The 22,834-nt window shown below is 40.1% G+C and overlaps 1 protein-coding gene across 2 annotated transcripts in view; it reads right to left on the bottom strand.

Moving 5' to 3' along the window:
• The window catches only part of WFS1 (wolframin ER transmembrane glycoprotein), a 33,163-nt gene extending 18,655 nt beyond the window's left edge, over nt 1–14,508 (bottom strand). The window contains exons 1-2 of one of the 2 annotated variants that reach the window (XM_069014478.1): nt 14,377–14,508; nt 12,355–12,546 (exon numbers count right to left, since the gene is read on the bottom strand). In XM_069014478.1, the coding sequence (XP_068870579.1) occupies nt 12,355–12,541 (187 nt within the window). In that variant the 5' untranslated portion in view covers nt 12,542–12,546; nt 14,377–14,508. Of the gene's footprint in view, nt 1–12,354; nt 12,547–14,054; nt 14,265–14,376 lie in introns of those variants that run through there. The other variant, XM_069014479.1, reaches the window with a different exon arrangement.
• Between the last annotated feature and the right edge of the window lie 8,326 nt (nt 14,509–22,834).

Here is a 22,834-nt window from a genome sequence, read left to right as displayed (position 1 = left end):
AGTGTCTGATCACATATTTAGCAAAAATGTTTTACACACAATTTAGACAAACACTGCTTCCAAAACCCTAGCATTTTAAGTGACATTGAGTATGACACTTCCATTCTTGAATTCTGAAACCTTTAAAGGCACGTAATAGTGCTTTCACACAAAGAAAGGTTTTTAGTTGTACATATACACACACAAAATGGATCATACACACACCCCCTAAATTTTCTCAGTGCTCTTCTAACCACTAGGAATCACTGCCTTCCTTCAAAAAAATCTACTAAAATTATTTCATGTAGAAAGAATCAATAAAGGGCATGCTGGATAATAAAAGCGTTTGTAGATTTACTTTCCTACCAACACAAACACATTAAAGCTCTCTGCAGTGGATTTACTCAGCTCAAAGGGGTTTTAGCCCCTTGCCTGCTAATATCACCCCCCGGCCAGGTGCACACAGCTTTCTTCCTAGGTCACAGCTACAGCACCTGAATTCCAGATTAAGCAAGAGGCCAAAGACCATGAACAGGGAATAACAAAGCAAAAAACTGTATTTTAAAGGATCAAAATTTCTTACACCTTTTGAGCTTAAGATCTTCTTTGTTCACACAGTTATTGGAGGCCAGCCCCATGACAGTCATGCTATCACACACAACAAATAATTTTTTCTAAACAAACACAAGCTAGGGACTTCTAAGTGCTTTGAATGAAAAGGTAAAAACCTAGTGAGAACAGGATAAAAGGAAAACTGAAAGCACTTTCTCAGACAGGAAGCAACAATGAAGCTTTCATACAAAATATGTAAGTTTAAAAGAAATTACAGGTTTTACAAGCGAATATTAAAGCTCATGAAAACTCTATCAAACAAAAGATTAATGCATTAAGCAACACCCACACTAAGAGTATGAAGGAAACCCGTATGGCACACACACTTTATATGATCATGACTTCAAGCATTCATTTGGGCTCACAAAAAGAAGTGACAGGAATGTGCAGGAGGAGGAGGAAAAAAACCCATGTGTTGGGGAGAATAAGGGATCTGAGATGACAAGATACGAAACAGGATTTCTGGATTAGCCTTCCCATGGTATAGTTCAGCAAGTATTCCTGAAGTGACTGAAAACAGTCAGGAAGAGCTAAGCATATGCACAACACAAATGATATGTTCAGTCCCACCCAGCAGGAACACACCTCCAAGCTCACTGAGCACTCACCTAGAAAAATACATAACCATTTTCACTGTTACATGACAAGATCTGACAGTTGACACAGGTGAAAACCGTTATCAAGGTTGCCCAGTAAAGTGAGCCAAGCAAAGGTAAGTAGGCAGTCTTCCAAACGATTTTGCAAATTTTAGGTTTTGGTATACAGTTTTAAATGTAGTTTCTTTAATCTTTTGTTTGAACAAACACGACTAAGATACACTGACAAAAAAAGAGAGCCACAAAAAGGCCAGAAAGCAACAATAATGACCTCAACTACATCCCAGAAAATTATACATTCGGAAACAGGATGTAATTTTAAATACATTTAATAAATAACTTTATATGTTAAGTAGTTGGAGAAACCAAAAGATACAAACCCATTTTTTTCCTAATTAAGAAAAAAAGATATACTGGGTTAAACTGGTGGATCCAGCTCATATTTCCATCTCCAAAGACAGGGAGAAAGGCTTCTCACATAAGTCCCCTAAACAAATTAGAATGCAGGTTGTTACATGGAAAAGTGAGAGATTAAGAAATAGAATATGAAGATTCAAAAAACACAGTTTTCATTCTCCCAGGGGTAAGATTATCAGTTTAGACGCACAGGGATATAAAATAAGGCCTAAATCATTCAATACATTTGTACATGAATGAAAAAAAAAGGGGCTAATAACCAAGGTGCCAAAATCTGTTGATGATTCTGTGTTATCCAGGAAAAAAACTACTACAAAAAACTCAAGCAAAACCAGCAGAAAGATTTAATGACTAATTAAGTGATAAACGACCAGATGAAATGCAGCAAACCATGAAGGCACTTTATCATTGCACGCACAGTGATAAGCTCTGAACTATTATCACTCAGCGTAACACGAAAAACACACCTCAGTGCTAATAAGACACTATTATCAGAGCTTTATAACCTGGGGAAGAAACTGAGAATGAAATGGAGAAGGTTAACAGAGAGACTATTCAATGTCTTTCCAAATACAAAAACCAAAGGGAATGAACAGATTAAAAATATCTGGCCAACGCCAAATATTTCTACAAGTTTTAAAAGGCTTTTAAAAAATTTCTATGCTGCAAGTAGCCTAAAGAACATTCTGAATAAAGGAAGGACAGCACTAGCACTGCATTTAGAAAAAGCCCCTGGCTCTAACAGGCATGCTGTAAATAACTCTGTAAATGATTCTCATGAGAAAAGGAACAAGAATCTTGAACCTGAAAAAGCTGATCACCAACCTCTAGCATTAGCACTGAGTATTGACAGCAACTTCAGTGAGCCTTCAGAAACTGGAACACACCCATGTTAGTTCAGGTATAAGAAAAAGCTGGATGGCATCCAGAGGAAGAAAAACTGCACTTCTTGTTTATATTAGCTTTATTCCAAAAGCTCACTACTTAAGTTAAGTGGGTTTTCTACTTATAAGAAGTCACAGGATATCAGGCATCTCCCTCAGGGTCATGTTCTTAACTGACAAGAGTAATTGAGACATTTGATGGAGTAGCATGGAACAAGATTTCATCCCCAGGCATTTCTGCCAGCTAAATTACTGGGGTGGGAGCAGGGAGCGAAGAATGTCTTCTTTGACATTAGATCTTCTCCCACTTATGAACAAAGTCTCTATATACCATGAAGAGCACTGATGTCTGAACTGAACTTTGTCACATTGCACAGCACTGTACTTACTTGGAGCTTCAGGCATACATCACTTTACTGCTTTAGCAGGAAGGCTTTACTGTAATTGAATCTGAAAGGGAGTACTGTCTGAATTACAATGAAAATTACTTGCTTCTATTGTGAGAGGATACTAGTATGTTCACTGCTAAACTCCACTCCTCCCACCATGCTCCACAAGGTAAGATGAACAAATGAATGTGTAGGTGGAGACTGACATGGCACAGAAAAGACAGATATAGAATTATTTCTATTTGAAAAAGCCTCTTTATGACTTCCATTATGACAAACTTGAAGCTGGATTTTTACTTATTTTTTATGTCTAGGAATTTCCATTAAAATATGCCTCTGAAGTGCAACATGCAAAGCTTATCCCATTCTTAGTATTAATAAAAGTGCCTAAGTAGTACTTCCAGATAGGGTCTAACTGTTCTACAATTAAGTTCAGAATCACAAATGCACTTTTTCCCAAAAGTGTAATCAGAGAAAAAATTAAAATTCCGCTATATAACCCAGCATTGGATTAGACTGAGAAAGAAATAGCCAGTAACAGGTCAAAAACATGCTATGAATCCTGTGCCAAAAGAATTTGGGGCGGTACACCAAAGGACCACATCACCTTAACTATTACCATAAATACTTACAAAGACAATCATCTTGCTAGAAGCCAGTCAGTTTTTAATATTAATTTTTCATCCTCAGTTTGCATTTAAGAGTGCTGAAACGTGTTCTGTTCCCTGGATTTCAGTGTCTTCTGTAGAAATAACCCAAAATGAACTACAAGAAAAAGCATAATTTGGTTTCTTAAAAACCAAGCATCCAGCTGCTAAAGACCACCCACCTGCAAAACCTCTGTATTTGCAGACTACTTTGAGGCCCTGGCATCTTTCAGCTCTGTATCACTGAATGGGATTCTCAGACAACTGTTGAAAGGGAATTCTCCTATAGCTCAGCTTTCATCAGTCTTGTTCTCTGTTCATCCAGTATTTACCTTTGCTACAATACAGTCAGAAAAAGTTCCAGCATCTCATGAAGTCAGTAGAGGTCTTACTGCACTGTTCAAAACTATGACAGGATTGTATTGTAATCATGCTACTTGAAAAAAACAGAAAGCAAAAAACAGCAACAACAAAACCAAACCCCAAAGCATGACTGAATCATCAGAAATTACACTCTGCAACAAACATGAACCAGTTAATTTATGTTAGAGGAGTCAATGAATTTGCATTAACAATTTTCACAAATTAAATATACTAGCGATAGAAAATCCTTTTATGGTGGATTTTCAGTAATAGTTCATTTGCTAGTATGAAGGAAATTTTAGAACATTGGGTAGGAAGCAGGCAAAAAGACTGCATGCACATAGAAAGTAAATAATGGAAGCATATTTGTCAAGCAATAAATAATCAAGAAAAAGTAGGAAAATGAAAGCTTATAGGGGTGGCTGCCCATGGGTATCAACTAAAACAGGTAGAGCAACACATTTTGTGAGAATCTGCCTAGAATGTACTCCTTTTGGAGTCACGTCCTACGTAACACCTCCAGCGCCTCTTGGAAGTGTATGGTGGTAATTCTGATAGTGTTACACAGGATTTTATGCAGGAAAAGTTCTTTCTGTAAGCAGAAATCTGGTAAGTTAATTAAAAAAACAAACAAATTCAACAATTTCAGGGAACAGCATACAGCTTTTTATTACAGGTTTTGTTTTCAGTATGAAACAAGCTTTCTAGAATCTCAGACACACTAAGGAGTAAAGGCATACACAACTAATGACAAAATAAAAATAATTTCTTTTGTTAGAGGCTGCTGTGTAAGCTTATCTCCAAAGGGAAAGATGTTCGATCTCTTTCATTCAACCACAGGTAGAATATGGTAGTACTCCATTATCAATGTACTTTTAGAAAAAAGTTGATCTGTACATTTTATAACAATAAATGCAGATTCTAAGAGCTTTTTTGTTTCACCGGATTGTACTGTTGAGCTTTCAGTGTTCACCAGAGCCAGTCTGAGTCTCTAGAGAAATCCTCCTACTCACTTTCCACAAGTTCCAAAAGTTCAGTGGTATTGTGTGCAGTAACTATGTAGGAGTAAAGTTTCTGGAAAGACTGACATTCCACTTAAAAGCTGGCATCAAGTGTCACGTCATAAACATGATTTGTACATATCAAATATAATGACACAGAGGAACTGACTAGAGATGAAGAAGAAATACTTTGCACAACATACATCAACGATTTGAAAAAAGGTTTTATTAACTTTAGATGCTTAGCTGCTCACCCATGAGTGCTGAATCCTTAATCCATTCAGAAGCCTGGATTCTTAACTGCATAGTAAGAGCTAGGTACAATTAAGAGTACATTGCATGTTTTTCTTTTATGCTTTTAACCTCCATGATCAGATGTTAAGATGGTCCTACTTGTCCCAGGAACAATTCGGAGTTCTTATATTAGCATACTTTGGCAGGCATTCTATTTTAAAAGGTAATAATAGGGATGGGAGAGAAGAGAATAATATTTGTTTACAGAGCTGTTCAAGTCTAGGACTCAACGCTACTTTCTCTGGGACGAGCAATGCATTTGTAGATATGGTAATAGTCTTAGTCACACCACAACTGCAAGTCATCAAATAGCATTAAATTGAAATGGGAACAACTTCTGTACCCCCACAAAATGAACATAAATTGTCAGGAGAGCAATAAAAAAAAAGCATGTAGGTGGAAGACTAAGAGCGATATTATAGACTATAAATTTTAAAAGTGGAGGAAAAACTATTCTCCAAAGCTGTATTTTTCTAGCATAGCTATTACTGTACAATGATCTTTTAAAGTCATAAAAATAATTTTACACATAACTAATGAGCCAGTCCTGCTGCTTTTTCTATGCAGGCATCTCTGATGAATCCTTTATGAATGAGCTGGGATAAATCTGACAAATCTGTAGTTCGAAAACTGTAGAGTTACAAGTAAATTAGCATTTTGTCATTTGTCAGTTGATAACCATCAATACTAACCCTTTCCACCAAAAAAAAAAAAAAAAAAAAAAAAAAGAGAGAAAAAGCAATGAAAAGCTATGTGAGAAGTTGAGACCATAGAGCTCACCAAGTCCACATATTTTTGTGGGTGCAGACAGAAATTATCAAAACAACCTGCACAATGCTCATGGAATTTCAGCAATTCTGCAGTTTGAGCACTTCACCACATTGACACTCCACCAGTCCATTTGCTGTCAAAACAGAGGGGCCCTTAAAAGAGGACCATTCCAAATGTTTAGCAAATGCACAGTGACTTAATAATAATTAACTTCTAATAATTAACTAACTTTTCAAAGGATTAGCTTTACTTCCCAGTTTACTGTTCCCAGTCTCACCTTCTGACTTTAACAATGAAGTGGGGCTGCGGCTGCTGCAAGGGCCCCTCCAGCAACACAACAGCTCCAAGTCTCTCCTTGATTACTGTACTGTAACAGGGATTTGTCTGCACAGTGGAACACACCTACTGGATCCCTTTCAAAGGAAACTGAATAGAAAGATTCCAACCATTAGATTAAATTTTTTAAGTTGTACAAAAGGAATGTCGAGTCCTTTGCACCAAAGAATTTACAGGGCCACTCCCATTTCATTACACAATTTACTAATATGAGTGTACTCCTCCACTTGTACCCTCATTTCTTCCAGCACCCTGGGACTATGCTAGAAATTTCGTTATCATAAACAGATTAAGAAATTGATCCACCGGGAAAATAATAGATGAAGACTGAGCGAGGGCACGTCTCCTAATCTGGTTCATCATGTGAATGTAAAAAACTGTTAGCAGTAATAGTATCTTTGTTATCAGACAAAAACTATTTATGTATTTCAAAATGGTGGAAGAGGGAAAGATGGAGAATGTTTCCTCAAATAAATGGGTGTTCAATTCTCATCCCATATAGGGTAAAAATAAATGCTGATGCATGTTACTGACAATAGCAGCAGACACCAAAAAGCCCATTCCCGTTGTTCTGCACCAACTATGATGGTGTCCCAAAATTTTATCAGAAAATAGTCATTAACTTTTGTTTGGATAGAATCCTTTCTCTCCCACAGCAAAGCCTGGCAAATAAGTTTTCCAGGAGCCTGAGTATTTAAAAGTAAAGTTTGATGGGGCATTAATAAACTGACAGGTAAATTGTTAAGTAATTAATACTTCAAGGCATAATCTTCTCCTTCAAATAATCCAAGATTTTTCTGAGATTTCTTCAAGCTTTGCACAAACATTTCACTTTGCCTCAAGAGTTAGTCTGTAATAGCTAACTGCCAAAAAGCAAAGACTCAGAAGTGCTAAAATAGAGCTTTGAAGTAAAGGTTCTTTGTAACCTTAAGTGGAAGAGGCTAACACTTGGAAAATATTTGTAAATTAGAAAGGTTCCCTATTTGTTAGCTATCATTTAGCAATGCCTTGGAGACACACCGTTGTAAGTTGTTGCAATGCACTGTAAACTGTTTAAAAGATGTTTTTACTATTTATAAATTCAAAGTCAGTTAATTACTAAAATAATTCTCTTCCTAGCGATACAAAAACCCCTCATAACCTAAGTACACACAGAACCCTGTATATCTACAAACAAAATACAAGAAATTGATTTCTGTCTGCAACGTTCTCTGTACAAACACCTTTCCATATGTTCTCAATTCTAGAACAAGAGATTACAGCAAAATCACAGACAAAAAAACTCCAACTAGCTCCTTAACCAAAGAGACCTTTCTTCAAGCACTGCAACTTAGCTCTGCAATTTCACCTTTCCAAACTCATTGGCTAACAAATGTGCATGAATGATGCAATAAACCAGTAAAAATCTGTTTCATGCACATATGAAAAATTACCATCTTCACACTACCCCCAGTTTCTCTAGTATCCTAGCATGACCTCTTTTACCTGCTCACTGGCAAACAGTCAAAGAAAGACACTACATGCTTGAATGTATTTAAGCATTAAAGAAATGCTAACTCTTCCAGATAACCTGCAGCACAATAAATGTTCACCTGGGGTGAGAGTCATCCAGTTCATGTCACTGTTGTGGCTGAAGCAGTTACTTGAATCCAGACATCACAGTCAAGTATTGATCACTATCTTATTGTGAAAAGTTTCTCTCAACTCTGCTTTCATCTGAATCAAAAGTAAAACATCTTCTGGGACATGTAAATCTACTTTCTAACTCAGCAATACAAGGCACTTACCTGTGAATTCAGGCATCTCTTTCAAAAAACATTAAGAGCAGCAGTAACAGATACTCACATGGTAACTAAGTCACCACATTGAAAGTGCTTTTCTCCTAGCTCTGCTTTGTGTATAAGTAGAGGAAATGGTTTCACTAGCAAGAAGGATGTTTTTAAGCTTACTTGGAGGATTTGGTGTTGGGAGCTCCAAAGCTCTCATCTGTGCCCTCTCTTTTCACATTGCTTTAGGGCTGTACCTGAGGGAAGGAGATGTTACAGAGTGGATGAAACACAGAAACCAGAAAGGGGTATATACCACCTGGACAGAAAATGAGGGGCCTGTGCACCTGAGAAGCATAAAGTGTCTTAAGGAGATTAGAGTCTTAATCTGTTTCAACAGACTTCACTAGCACGCAGACACTGGTCCTCTCTGCTATACAAGAACTCTCCTGTAATTTGCTTACATGGATACTGATGATTCAATGGCTTTAAAATTTCAGGAGCCCTAATTAGTAGTGTATAAGCTTTCCTCACTAATAAGCTACCTGTCCATGAATATCCTTCAAAGAGTAACCATTTTTTTTCACATTTATTTTTAAACTTGAAAGCTGCCATATTGATATTCATTCCATTCCTACACACACAAACCCCAACAACATACGTAAGTAGAATGCAAGACTTTTGGGTAACTACAAATGCCCTCCTTTTCTTATTTAACACAACAAAAACAGTATCTATAAATTACCCTAATGACTGAACATTTTTTTCATTAAACCCAGATTCAGTTTGCTCAATAAACTCTCAAAGTACTGTTACATCCTGTTGTGAAAGAAATTATACACAGAGTAATATAAACACTATCTAATGATCCATTAGGAGAATATAGAAAAAAATATATGAAAAACTGCTAAGAAAAAAATGGCAGTATAAGAGGTTGATCCAAAGGAAGTACCTACGCAGCTGAGGATATGTGTGTGCTTAAGTGCTTTACTGAGTCAGAGCCAAGACATTCCTTAATTTGCTGGATTACAATACAAGGTATGGATAATGCTGCAGGAATAGATGATGTGACATGTGCTTCCAGGAAACAAATTACTTAACATTCACTTTGATGCTATAGCCTTAAACACAGTGTATACTAAGAAAAAACAGAAGAAAAAGCACAGATAAGAAATACAGATACACTATCAAGAGTATTACAAGAAAGAGCAAAATGATTGAGGTTGGAAGGGACCTCTGAAAGTCATCTGTTCCAACCCCTCTGCTCATGCAGGTCCACCTAAGTTGGCTGCCCAGGACTGTGTCCACACAGTTTTTGAGTATCTCAAAGGATGGAGATTCCATCACCTCTCTGGACAACCTGTGCCAGGGTACAGTCACCCCCACAAGAAAAAACAAAAATTGTGTTTACTGATGGTCCAAGGGAACCTCCTGTTTGTGACAGCTGCCTCTGGTCTTTGTGTTGGGGACTACTGGAAAGACCCTGGCTCCATTCTTTTAGCACCCTACCTTCAGCTATTTATGTACATTGATAGATCCCCTCTGAGCCTTCTCTCCCCCAGGCTGAATAGCCCCAGCTCTCTCAGATGCCTCCCACAGGAGAGCTGCTGCAGCCCATTCATCATCTCTGTGGCCCTTTGCTGAACTCTCTCCATGTCTCTTTTGTACTGAGAAGCCCAGAACTGGATGAAGCACTCCAGTGCTCACTGGATGGGAAGGATCTCCCTTCAACTGCAGGACAATGTTTCAACTTCTGCAGCCCAGGATACCAGTGACCTTCTGTGGGAGAAGGACACATGGGTGTGTGGCAGATAGTCCTGAGGTGAAACTGCCTTTCCAGATAATTAAGATGTACACTGTACATCTCCTCTTCTGAAACAGAAATCACAGTTGATTTATTGAAAATTATACAAACTTAAATTTGTAATAGAAGTAATTTAAATTTGAGTAAGATACTTAAGTCACTATTAAAGAGGAGTGTTCTACACATTCAGTAAGATTTGAGATAGCTTTCTGTACATCGGTGCGCTGGTCTTGTCTGTCCTCTTCTACATCGCTCTGAGTTAGTCACGATCATAGTGACTATTGAACATTACCCAACTTCTAAATCTTCCAAGAAAGAAGTCAGAGCAGCCCTTCCCAGAACATTTGGTCTGGAGCACATTTCCTTTCATAAGGCCAAATCACAACACACCATGGCTGAGAGTCCAAATCCTTCACTTTTCCTAGACCTATCAGCAACTTGAATGTTATTTATTGGTAAGGACTCTAGTGACTCCAAGGAACACATTCTGTGTCAGTTCATCTATTTTGAGAACTGCTGAAGTGCCAATTTTTTGTTTGAGATAACACTTTCTTTTGTATTTGTTTTCACATGCACATCTTTGAATTTGTATTTTTATTTGTACTTCTTTATGAAGTCCTACTAAAATGCCCATTTCTAAGTACTGATGCCCAGAACTTCCTTTATTTTAATACAGTTTTAGGTTCTGGAAACTGTTAGCACTATGACAAATGGCATAACTCTAAAACAGCCATATAAGAAAATAGTGTATTATATGTTATTGAAGACATTTTCTATCTAAATCCACTAAAATCATGGGTTTTAGAGACTCCAGCAAGACACAACAACAATGGTAACTCATTCTGCTGCGGTAAATATTTGCATATAATAAGAAGGGCACAGGAAGGGCAATGACAGTGGCACCAAGCACCAATAACATTTTAATGGGAAGAGATTTAAAGTAATCAGGAATGAGTCACAACTGAAATGGAGAAATACATCAATGCTCAAAAGCCCTCTTTTATTGAAGCACAAATAAGCAGCATCTCTAATACAATGCTGCATACATAGGAATCATTAGCAAATGCATAGGAGTGTAAAGAGAACTAAGATAAAAATCAGTGGGATTTGAAAAGTCCAACATTTGTGCAGAGTAAGAAAATATCCAAATTAGCTAGAGAAGAATACCTGACAGAACCTGTGTGCAAAATACCACTAAATAGCTTTCCAGATTTCCAGAATCTTGCATGAACCACCAACAGAAACCTATGTATTGCTCTTTCAAATCATATTATAACTAAGCCCAAGATAACTTCATACCATATTCCTATTATAGTTGCTTTTCTTTCCCTGCTGAAGCATACTAAGAAACTGGAAAATGAAGAAAGAAAACATACCAATTAGCACTGACTCTAAATTACCACGTAATTAATGTTAGAAGTGTCGAATCTCCATAATCTCTCAATTCTTTTACAGATGGGTTAGATGACAAAATTGGTCCTGAAAAGTGAGGCACGTCAGAAATTCAGGTATCCCAAAAACATTCTCCTCCACATGGAATAGGGAACCCAGAAGTTTCCAACAGTCAATTCTGAATTAGATGCACACAATGGATTTGCTGACACAGCCATAATACTGGCCTGAACTATGAGCAGAGCTCAGCTGAATCTGGTATTTGCCACATAAATATTCACACATTTAATCATTTTAAACCCTTGGATAGCCTTATTATCTTCAGTAGAGAGACTCATATTTGCGAATATAAGGGCATCTACATAAGCAGTTTCACAGTCAAAAGTCCAATTCTAAAGAAAGCTAAAGAGCAGTAGATTTGCTAGACCTTGAGCACAAGACCATCTTGCACAAGCGGTAGCTTACAAACTGAATTAAAAGTGGAACTCAGCAGGTGAATACAGGAGGACCCAGGCATTTTATGTTCTACATTTCGCACAAGACTTTTCTCTCATCCCATCAGTTTCCACAATCTTTGAAACTGAATGGTTTCACAGCAAGTGGGGGAAAAGAACCTCATCATTCTGCCTTTCACGGTATATCATGACTGTAAATCCAAATTCTTATCTTACTGCTAACATTAACTTCAATTTTGGCTTCGTGTACCAGATTATTACTCCCTCAGTCTACATTACAGTAGTATCTTATGCATCCACATTAGAATTCATATTAAAGCTACAGTTAGCACGTGTTCTAGCCAAATAAAGAAATGAAATTGAAACATTATTATGCTAAATTTAATTAAATCTCCTTGCCAATTTTTCAAACGTCTTTCCTATTGCTTTGTACAAACCTGAAAAATTAAGACAGGAAAACTCGAAAATACGCACAAAGAAAGCTACAGTAGAAAAGACTCTTCCACAACAACAGGTTAAAACAAACTGGAGAAATTTATTTTCCTACTTTACAGTGTCTTTAAACAGAGTGTAGAATACACATACACACAATAATCTCCCAATGTTTAATGTAAGCCAATTTTGCATAAGAATTGCTCTCATACTTACCCTTTTTTTCTGCTTTCTCCCTGCTACGGGAGTTGCCAGGAGCTGAAGAAGCTGCAGAATCTGCTGAAGATGTTCCAGATCTCTGACTGTTTTCGCTATGGTCCACAGGAGCAGCATTTAGCTGGGACCTTCCAAGATGCTGCTGGGGGTGAGAGGGACTTGAGGTGGGATCAGGATCTGAATTCATTTTAGCTGCCAAAGAAGGAAATAATGATTAGTTATAAAACAGCAGGATTACAATGTAAAACTGAATAAAACTTTGAAATCTAAATGTATTTGTTTAATTAGGTGAACAAAAAGCTTAGAAAAGGGCAAGAAGGCTGATAGCAACTTCAAGATTTATTTATACATTCTTCAGTAATGCCAAGCATGAGCAGCTATAGTTGACTGAGTCTGACCATATATTCAGCATTATGCCAGAACAACTGCGTTTTTCATAATAACTGGGTTTTAAGTGTAAATAAATGCTAAAACTAATTAATCAATCCTGTAAATACCGCATATAAATTACTTCTTTGAATTTAATGTTCTACTTATACATGCTACAAATAAAGACTAGGCCCTAACTTTTTATGGACAAGTCTAGAATAATAGAAAAATTAATTTCATATGAAAGGCCTCGTTAACAGTCTCCTAATCAGGAGACAGAGAAAGACAATGGTAAGAAGGCAAAGGAGGAGGAGATGTAGAATTCTGCATGGAAAATTGGAGAAGGAACCACCAAGGATGCTGGTTTTAGACATTACCAACTTAAATGCCCATGATTCAAAATAAACTTACTTTAAATACCTTTATATCTCATTTTTAGAAAATTTTATTCATACGTGGCAGGGAGGGAAAGGCCTTACACAAGAACACCTTTTAACTGTAAGCCCTCTGAAAAAGAAGAGGGGATCTCTGCTCTGTAGTAAAAAGTTCCCTAAATAAGTAAACTTGTATAAAAATCCCTACTGAAAGTTTAGCTTTCACAAGACAGAAGTAGAAAGGCATGCATATACTACCACAGCACAATACATAGTAACTCTTGCTGCTTCTTCAAGAAGCAACTCAGAGCAACTTCCCTGAAGTTAAGCACTTTGCAAGGAGCATTGTAGACGATATCTAGCAAAACCCAGTATTTTTAAATGCTGTATAAATACAGAATTAATTCAGAATACCGACCTGAAGATGTCCTTGTAAAGATGAAAGTAGTATAGCCAAAACCAAAGACACCACTTAACGAACAACTTTTTCCACTCAAAGAACACTAAAATCACGACAGGGTGCTAAGAGTACTAGCAATGATACCACTGCCAAACGTATTACTTGTAATTTGACAACCTGGCTGCCAAAATTAAGTTTCCCCAAACCAAAAAATATTTTACTGATACAAGTAAATGCGCTTCTGTATTATGTTTCTACATCAAGTTATAAATAAACCAACACAGTTCAGTTCAACCTTCAACCAGTCCTCGGAAAATAGAGAGATTAAAATACCTTCCCGCTAAACCAGCATGAGTATTTTTAACCATTATACAATCACAAAAGTTACTGTGCCTCCAGTTTTAAACTTGACCTTAGCGCTTTGTAAGAGGGACGGCGAGCGCAGCCAGGCCGCACCCGCGGCGCCCCGCGGGGGATGCGCGGCACGGACTGGTCCGGCTCCTTCCAGAACGGGCAGCACCGGCGCCTCTCCAGCACAGCCGCGAGCGGAGGCTCACCTCGCTGTCAGCCAGCTCGCAAAAACACTCCCGTCCCAAAAGTCACTCTCAGCTTGTCCTACAAAGGGCACCACCAACTTTTCCACCGGGTTGCTCACAAGCCAGCGGGCGGTGACTCCGCAACCACCGCGGTGACTCCGCACCCACCACCGCCAGCCGCTCCCAGGCGGGAGCGCCGGAGTTCGCTCGGCCTCGCTCCTCGCAAGGTCCGGGAGTGCCCGGGCGGCCCTGCCACTCCGGAAGGCCAGGACGCCCCGGCGAGGGGCGTGAGGAGGCTGGCAGCTCGGGCCGTCCTGCGCAGGGTCCCGCCCCAGACGCTCACCGAGCCCGGCCGGGCGAAGTCAGCAGCGCGCACCCCCGATGACAAATCTCCCCGAACCTCCGGAGGCGGCCGGCCGCCGAGTGGGGCTCCGCCGGGAGCCCGCAGCCCTTAGGGGCGGCCGCGGCCCGCCCATCGGCCGCTGCCACCTCCCCACCCCACTGCCACTCACCGCCCTCCGCTCTCAGGGAGGGCTCCAGCGAGGCTCCGCCGGGCCCGGGCGGGGCTGGCGGCAGGAGGCGGAGGCGGCCACGCAGCGCCGGCCGGCGGAGGGGCGGCTGGCGGGAGGGCAGCGGTACCGGGGGCTGCTCTCGAGTGCGGCCGCGCCTCGCGCAGTGGCAGCGGGCGGGGGATGGCCGCCCATCCGTGAGGGACGAGGGGGTATCAGGACGGAGGCGGCCGAGGCGGGCTTGGGCAGCTCCAAAATGGCGGTGCCGGGTGAGGCGGGTGGGGGCCGGCGGGCCCGGGTGCAGCCCCGCTCCAGCCCCGCTCCAGCGCTGTAGCGGCGGCAGGGCCGGTGTGAGCGAACCCGGGTGCTGCACGCGAGCCTCCCCCCTAGCGCCGTGTTCCTCGGTACAGAGCAATAGGAGCGAAGGGAATGGGAAAAAGGGCGGTAACTGAGTAACTGATTTTTACATCTCTGCTACGTATGTGGAAGTTTTCTGGGCAGGAAGCGAGCTGTAAAGTTATGTGTAAGTTGCTGTTGTTTTGATGGTGAACTTACTGCTTTTTAGAAATAATTTTTATTTTTGAGCTACTTTAAATAAATCAATGTCCCTATGTGGTACTTTGAGTAGCTTTTAATTAAAATCCCAATCAAACAAACCTACAGATTCAAAGTAGGAGATTGAATTTAAACGTCAGTCATTCAAATAAGTTACTTTGTTGATTTTCACAAGTTCCAAGTTTGCAGGAGATCATGGGGAGCTTTCATGTTTTTTAAATGTCAGTTAGATCTTCTTGGTCACTACCTGTTGAGTTTTTTAATCCCCACACAAAAATGTGGCCCCCAGTGTCATTTCCTTGCCTTGAAAGGCATAAAATTTTTTTTTTTTAACAAAACAAGTTTAAGCAAATAGGTTAAGGTTCTGTTTTCTTCAAAATAAATTTGAAAAAGAACCCCACATTTACTTTTAAGAAGTTCACTTGCAGTCTGAGTGTAATGTGGATTCATCAGGAACAAGCAATACCAGCCATGTCTTACCTGTTGTTTCTTAAGACTGACAGTATGATTTCACTCTGATATGACAAAGTTCTCTTGCAATCTGCTCCCCCTGCTATTCACATTTCCTTCAAGATATTACTTTATACAATTGATTTGATATTTAGTGGGGGTGCTTAACGGATGTAACATGCTTAGGGAACAGGTGGAAATGAGGGTGGTAGCTGGAAAAGTAACTAAAAAGGAAGTGTAAAATAAAGCCTCCCCTGCTGCTTTCCACCACAGGCGCAGTCACAGTCGCACATGGCAGAAGCCATTCCAGAGGAGCTCAGTTCAAGGGTAAAATTGCCATACTGGCTACTAACCCACACAACAGCAAGGCTTGATGTAAAATATTCTGTGGTTGCTTAAGTCTGATCCTACACTGAAGATGCATGTTAGTGCCATTGCTGAATTTGATCAGGTCCTTTGTTAAGGCGAACTAAACCTTTGTAGTAAATGAATTGTCACGCACACCTTATGTACTCACATGTGTTACATAAATACAGATAACATTACTGTGAGTAAACCAAACTCAGACATGATGGCAACTTCCATTATCAATTCCACTGATTTCACTTCGGCTTTATCACAAATGATGAGTTCCCATCTGGCATTATCACAATTGCAAATTGTTACAGCTACAGAGAAGAAACATGGAAGTACTGTAATAACAAGGCACAGCACCTATTCAAATTTCAGTTATGACTCATGGCATCAGTGGAATGGTTGAGGTTGGAAGGGACATCCTGAGGTCAGCTGCTCTTCCTTCCTGCTCATGCAGGGCCACGTAGGGCTGGCTGCCCAGAACCATGTTGAGATGGCTTTAAGAGTATCTCTGAGGATGGAGACTCCATCACCTTCTTGGGCAACCTGTGCCAGTGCTTGGTCACCCTCCCAGTAAAAAAAGCACTTCCTCATGTTCAGAGGGAACCTCCTGATTTCCAGTTTGTGCCCACTGCCTCTGGTCTTGTAACTGGGCACCACTGGAAAGATCCTGTCTCTGTCCTCTTCACACTCTCCCTTCAGGTCTTTATGTACATTGATAGATCCTCCTGAGTATTCTCTTCTCTGGGCTAAACAGGTGTTATGATCAGGTTCTTAAAATTTTTAGAATGAGATGCCTCTGCCTGAATCAAGGTGCAAATGTGACCATATGCCAAAGTCAATAGTATGGATTTTATTTAACAGTAAATGAGAGCGAGAAAAGAGAAAGAAAGAAATAGAAAAAGAGGTGAGGGGAGAAAGATAATGACAGAGACCGATTAAATAGAAAATATCACCACTCTGTGGATCCCAGTGGTGTCCCGTTGATCCTCTCCATCTGGTCTTCTTGGTGGTGAGGGTCCCCTGAAAACACTGGGTTCAATAGACTAATGCACATTTGTTCTACAAATGAACACCCAGGTACCTGCTCTGAGGGGGCACAAGTTTGACACACTTTCACAACAGACTCTGGATCTGTTGCATCCCTTTGCATCCCATGCAGTGCTCTGGTGCAAGGCCTCTGGACTCAGTCTGGGGAGCAACTGGGGGGTCTTTGATGGATTATGACAACCCCTCAGCTGCCCCTCACATGAATGTCCTGTGGATGTGGCCTTCCTGGGGTGGGGGGCTTTACACCTGGCTGTTTGTGTGAGGGAGGATAGGTGTTCACTGCCTCTGACCAGATGTTATGCCACACACCCAAAACTCTCCTCCTCCCCCTTTGGTTGGGGAGCAGTCTGTGCAAACCTGGCCACAGCAGATAAGCCTGTGGGCTATGGCCTCCCCAACCCAAACCCAGCCAGGGATGATTTTCAGAACAGCTGCTGGGTTTGGCTATCTTGTGGGTGCATTCTTCTCCCTCAGCCTTGTTTGCTTTTCCCTAGACCTGAGATGATTGAACAATAGTGTCACCTTATCTCGAGTTCCCTTAGCCGGCTTAACCCACAGTCCAAGGCTGCACTCAGGAGGCATATTCACGGTGGGGTGGGCTTTGGTGATTGCATCTTCTTTATACAGTTTTCCCATAATGGGCAAAACTCCTTCATAACAATGTTTAAGCCATTAACCATAACATTTCAGTCTCTGACAACAGGCCCAGCTCTTTTGGCTTTTTCTCATAGGAGAGATGCTCCAGTTCATTCATCATCTTAATGCCTTTGTTGGACTGACTTCAGTGCCTCCATGTTCCTTGTATTAGGGAGTCCAGAACTAGACACTTGTTCAACTGCATGAGGTTGCTGTCAGCGCAGATTAAACAAAAACCTTGTTGCAACAAGAACAAAGTAAAAAAGCCATTCTTTCTTTATTAGAGAATCAATAGTCCTTTTACAAGTATTTTGAAGGTTTACAGAGTGATGTTTGACTTCAGCTGATTTCTGTAAACATTTTTTACTCAAGATGATGAAATGCCGTAGAAATGACTGTCTGACCATCTGAGGTGCAGTACTGAGATACAGGCTGAAATTAACTGCTTTTCCATATAACCATCAATGAGTTCTAGAAATATACTTGGGATATCTAATAATCTGAGCAACTCATATGTTGCCTCTGTTAAACTGCATGTAATATAAACTGACATTTTCACATTCTGTTGTGAAGTTTGTATTTCTGTATCTAGGCATGTGTTTAGTATTGAAATGTTTAAGAAAGGTCTGTCTTGTAGAAAATTAATTTGCAACAGCAAAAGATTATGCTAAGCAACATTTAAATACATTTTATTATTAAATCCATCAACTTGATTTACCTATATTACTGAAATGAAGTCACACAGCATTGCTGGCAAACAAGCAGTTTCTCATCAGTCCAGAGGAAAAACTATTTAATCAGTCTTTCTAAAAGAGAGAGAAAGCAGTGATCATCCAAGAAAACAGACCTGCATGAAGTGTGATTCATTCCAATGAATGGCCTTCAGCTCCGTATGTTTTTCATACCACCTCTGAATAAGAGCCCATTTCTATAGTCCGTGGTACACTCAGATTTGGCATAGTTACTCTGGATGGCTTTGGAAATGTTAACCTTTGCAAAAACCTTGTCAGCAGTGCTCTTGTAAGAGTAAGAGGAGCTGAAAAATTAATAGAAAAATGCTGTGTGCATCTTCAGTAGTTATGAAAGGAAGTATGTTATGGAAATGAAAATGTCTGAGTGATGCTCAATAACCTGTCCTAAAACCTGTCTCAAAAATTGTCTCTTTTTTTCTTGCCACACCTTATCAATTAAGACAAGAGGTGTCATTTCAGAATAATAGGTTTTGTTGTTTACTCTGTTACACCCATTTTAACAGTATAATTTAATAGATGGAAGCATCACATCACTGTAATATTAGTGCAATAAAAGCTGCAGCATCCCTCATGATCATCTGGGTACTATTCATTAGATTAAGGACCACAAAACCAGATTTCTTTTTAATTTTATTTTTTTAAAACTCTCTGTAATCTAAAGTGGAAAGTATTTTCTGTCAGAAAGAGCATAATACATTAAACAGACTGAGACAAGGGACACAGACTCCAGAGAATCAACAATATGATGTGAACAACTAAGATGTTAGCGTGTCATACGTTAGCAAGCATAGTCCCGGAAGGGATATCCTTGCTAAGGGGTGCTTACAGCTTCCTCTGGGACCTGACAGAACCTATCAGGTGGCCAGTTTGAATATGGACAATTCCTTAGGCCACTTAAAGTTGTGACCGCCTCTGTGATCCACACTTAAGAATAGACAAACTCCCCCCCAGGCTCTCTCTCGTTTCCGGCGCTGGGACAGGTGGCTGCAGGCCCCGTGCGGGGGCCAGCGGGCCCGGCCAGGTCCTGCTTGGGCCAGGCCAGCCCAGGCCCTGGGCGTCCTGAAGCCATGGGCCTGTTCCAGCCGTGGAACCCCCCCCACTGCCTTGCCGTGGGCAACCAGAGCGGCTCGGCTCCCCCCCCTCTCCACTGCGATAAGAAAAATTCAACATTCCAGCTGCAAAGCTGCAAGGCCGAGGTGAGATTAACCCTTTTATTGCTGTGGAGAGCTGAAAACCTGAAGGAAGAGAGAGGAGATGCTTAAAGCTGAAATTCTGTTGTGAAGCTATGATAGATCAGAGTATCCCGTTGTAATTTCATTAAGATATGGGGGGTGGAGTGTTCAACTTGTAAGCAAAAGCACCTGCACTGAGACAGGCAGATGCTGACGCAGCTGTAATTTCATGAGAAGTTTGGACAGGGAGTGATGGACCAGATGAGGACTTTTGCTCCAAATGGGAAAGGAGAAAAACCTCAGTTCCTAGAGATGGACCAGATGAGGACTTTTGCTCCACACGGGAAAGGAGACAACCTCAGTTCCTAGAGATGCTCCCAGAGATAGTCCTAAAGATGAAGATGAGGAAGACCCTTTGCTCCCAGGGAAGGAGAAGCGCCTCTGCTTTTTGTTTCTGAACAGCTCAACCTTAAAATTGTACCCCAAAAAACTTCAAGAGTGGACCCTCGAAAGCAGTTGCGGGAAAAGCTGCAAGTCAGGGGAAGGGACTTACATGTGAGCAGAGAAACTCCCTAAATGGACTGAACAATATTTGGAAGTGGGCGGCTCTCTTGTTGTGATAATGTTTTCATAGCATAAGCAAGAAGAGACTTCTCTTTCTAAATGGACTGAACAAGGTTATTATGGAAGTGGTAACGGACTGAACATCTTAAGGGTTGTCTTTTTTTTACATTGTCAGTGGGAGAAGGGAGGAAGGTGGGGGGAGGAGGAGAGTTCTGAAGATATGGTATAATTTTTTTTTTTTCCTTCTTTTAGGTCTGTTAATAAACTTCTTTATATTCTTTCAAGTTTGGTGCCTGCTTTGCATTTCTCCTAATCCTTATCTCACAGAAGATAAACAGTAATGAGTATTTTGGGCCAAACCACTACATAGTGCCATTTGGATGGACGTAGAGTGGAAAGAATTAATAAAAGGTGAGGGTAGGAGGAAACTGAAGGAAAAACACAAGAAAGTGGGCACAAAAAGCAGGTAAAAATAGGAATTGAGGAGTTTTGTGAAGATGGTGATGAAGACTATTCTTCACAGATCTGCATATTAAATATGCCTCTGGTTACCTCAGGGTTGAAGTAGCTTCCACATAAGTACTGTTTTCACACACTAAAGTATGTAGGGTAATGTGACCGTCATTCCCTGTCCACTGCTCTTTTAATCTCTCTTTATTCCACTGTCCTTGTGCCAAGTACTCTGGGTGGTAGCACAAAAGTATTGTTCATCATCACTGCTTTTATAGAAAAGCATCACTCTCATTCTCCCATTAGCTCTCTCAGTCATGAGGAAAGGGTTAACATTTTCCTTTTCAAAATAATACCTACACTAAAGGAAGCTATGGGTGAATTCTGTGGCATCAGATGTTCAGTTTTGCACTTACTGCTCAGCCATCTTTTCTAATTGTGGACATGCACTGTGAAAGAGGAAAAGGTTTTAAAACCAGGCACAGGTACAATGATATGCAGGTGATAAGAAAGACTGGAAAGGTCTGACACAGCAGCTCTTGGGAGGTAAGGATGGGTTGGATGGGTTGGATGCATTCCCTGGAACAGATAAAGGGGAGTGCACTCCTCTGATTCAGTTCCTTGAATGTTCTAGATTTGTTCTATTCACAGCTTCACTCTGAGACAGGTACTGATTTCATTCCTAATCCACAATACAAACGGGACTCAGCTCACTTAACTCTGGAAGCAGCACCTGAACCAAAGTTGTATTGTTCTGCCACAGTCTAGAGAAAACAGGGCAGTTTTCCTAGGAGGAAAGAATAGTATCTCAAATTTTATACATGAAAAGACAGCAACAAGTATCAACAAAGTATGGAACTCTTATCATGAATCAGTTTGGTGTCACCAGGGATTAAATTTGGTCTAAAATGGAACTGGACATATTCAAGCACTAAAGATTTCTTGATAGGAATAACTTCTTATTTAACAGCTTGTAAATAGTTTGTCAGTAAATGAAGTTGCATTAAGTACCATGGTCTCCCTCAAACAACATAGTTAACACACGTATTTAACATGGGTTTGTGTAAGCCTTTCAAATTGGAAAGTGTGCCACAAATTTTGGCCTGTAAATCGATCCATCAGTGTTCTTGCCTTTGCAAGCTTAATCTTTTGCTCACAGTGACCTCTAGTGTGAATGGATGAGACAATGCAGTGGATCCAAGGCAGTGCACGAAGAACTTCGTATGTGCTCAACTGTTACCTGGTTGACGGGACACTTGTGTGCGCCATCTCTTTGACTGTATTGCACATTTTAAGTATGCAAAAGAGGAACAGGAAACCATGAAGCCAAAAACATTCCCTCAGCCATACCAAATAAAGAATTTAAAGATTTTTAATTTCTGTGCCATTTTGATCAGATTTTTGTTTCTCAAAAACTTCATGATTGGTTTGATACATTTGGTAACAGGTTCCGGTAATTTTCAGCATTCCTGAGTGCAAGAGATTGCTTTTATTTTCTGAAGCCTTGCACTGGACTTTGTATGAGAGATGCAAATCAGAAGGCAGTGATGCAACAATTTCTGTAAGAACTGCTGTAAAATGTACAGATTCTTAAAACCCTGACTCCACTGTAGCTATGAATTAACCTCGGTAGGTAAGAATTGACATCAATATATTGCATATATTTTTTTCACCCAAGTATATTGAAGTGACTATTTCCCTCCTCTCTTCTGCAGAACAATTTGCATGAATTAGGGGGGAAGAAAAGCTCTAAAGCAAAGATTTTTCTGTTTGATTTCTCCAAAATTGCAGGAGAAAAAAGTGGAGGATATCATTAGATAAAGTAAGTTAGCAGGAAGTATTACTGATGGTTGGCAGTGTTAAATTGCAATTTGGTAGTTAAAGAGAATTTAGCTGAAGAACTAGCTAATTCAATCCTTGACTATTAAGAATTAAAGCTATAAGCCTATTCACACATTTCAGAAGGAAGTAATCTTGAGCTTACTTTGGACAAATAAAGATGACATTCCTTTTTCAGACAAGTTCACATGGTTTGAGATATAAACTGTAAATACTTTGCAAAAGACTTGGAATTTTTTTTCTTACAAACTACTTTCTGTCCCTCCTAGGATTCCACCTGCTACGCAGCAGCAAACATGGAAATGTTGTTCTCCAACCACAAAACATTACATATGAATTTCTGTCTGAAAAACTGCCTTGCTAGTTTCAGTTTTAGGCATGTTTAATGTAAAAGAATTCTGTACTAGAGATTATGCAGAATTTAATTAAGGTTTCAAAAATGTGCAAAACTGTCACATTGAAAATTTAGT

The sequence above is a fragment of the Aphelocoma coerulescens genome, chromosome 4 (assembly GCF_041296385.1).
Source record: "Aphelocoma coerulescens isolate FSJ_1873_10779 chromosome 4, UR_Acoe_1.0, whole genome shotgun sequence".
Classification (NCBI taxonomy): domain Eukaryota; kingdom Metazoa; phylum Chordata; class Aves; order Passeriformes; family Corvidae; genus Aphelocoma; species Aphelocoma coerulescens.
The sequence above is the reverse complement of the archived record's forward strand: the minus strand, read 5'-3'. Positions and strand labels throughout refer to the sequence as shown.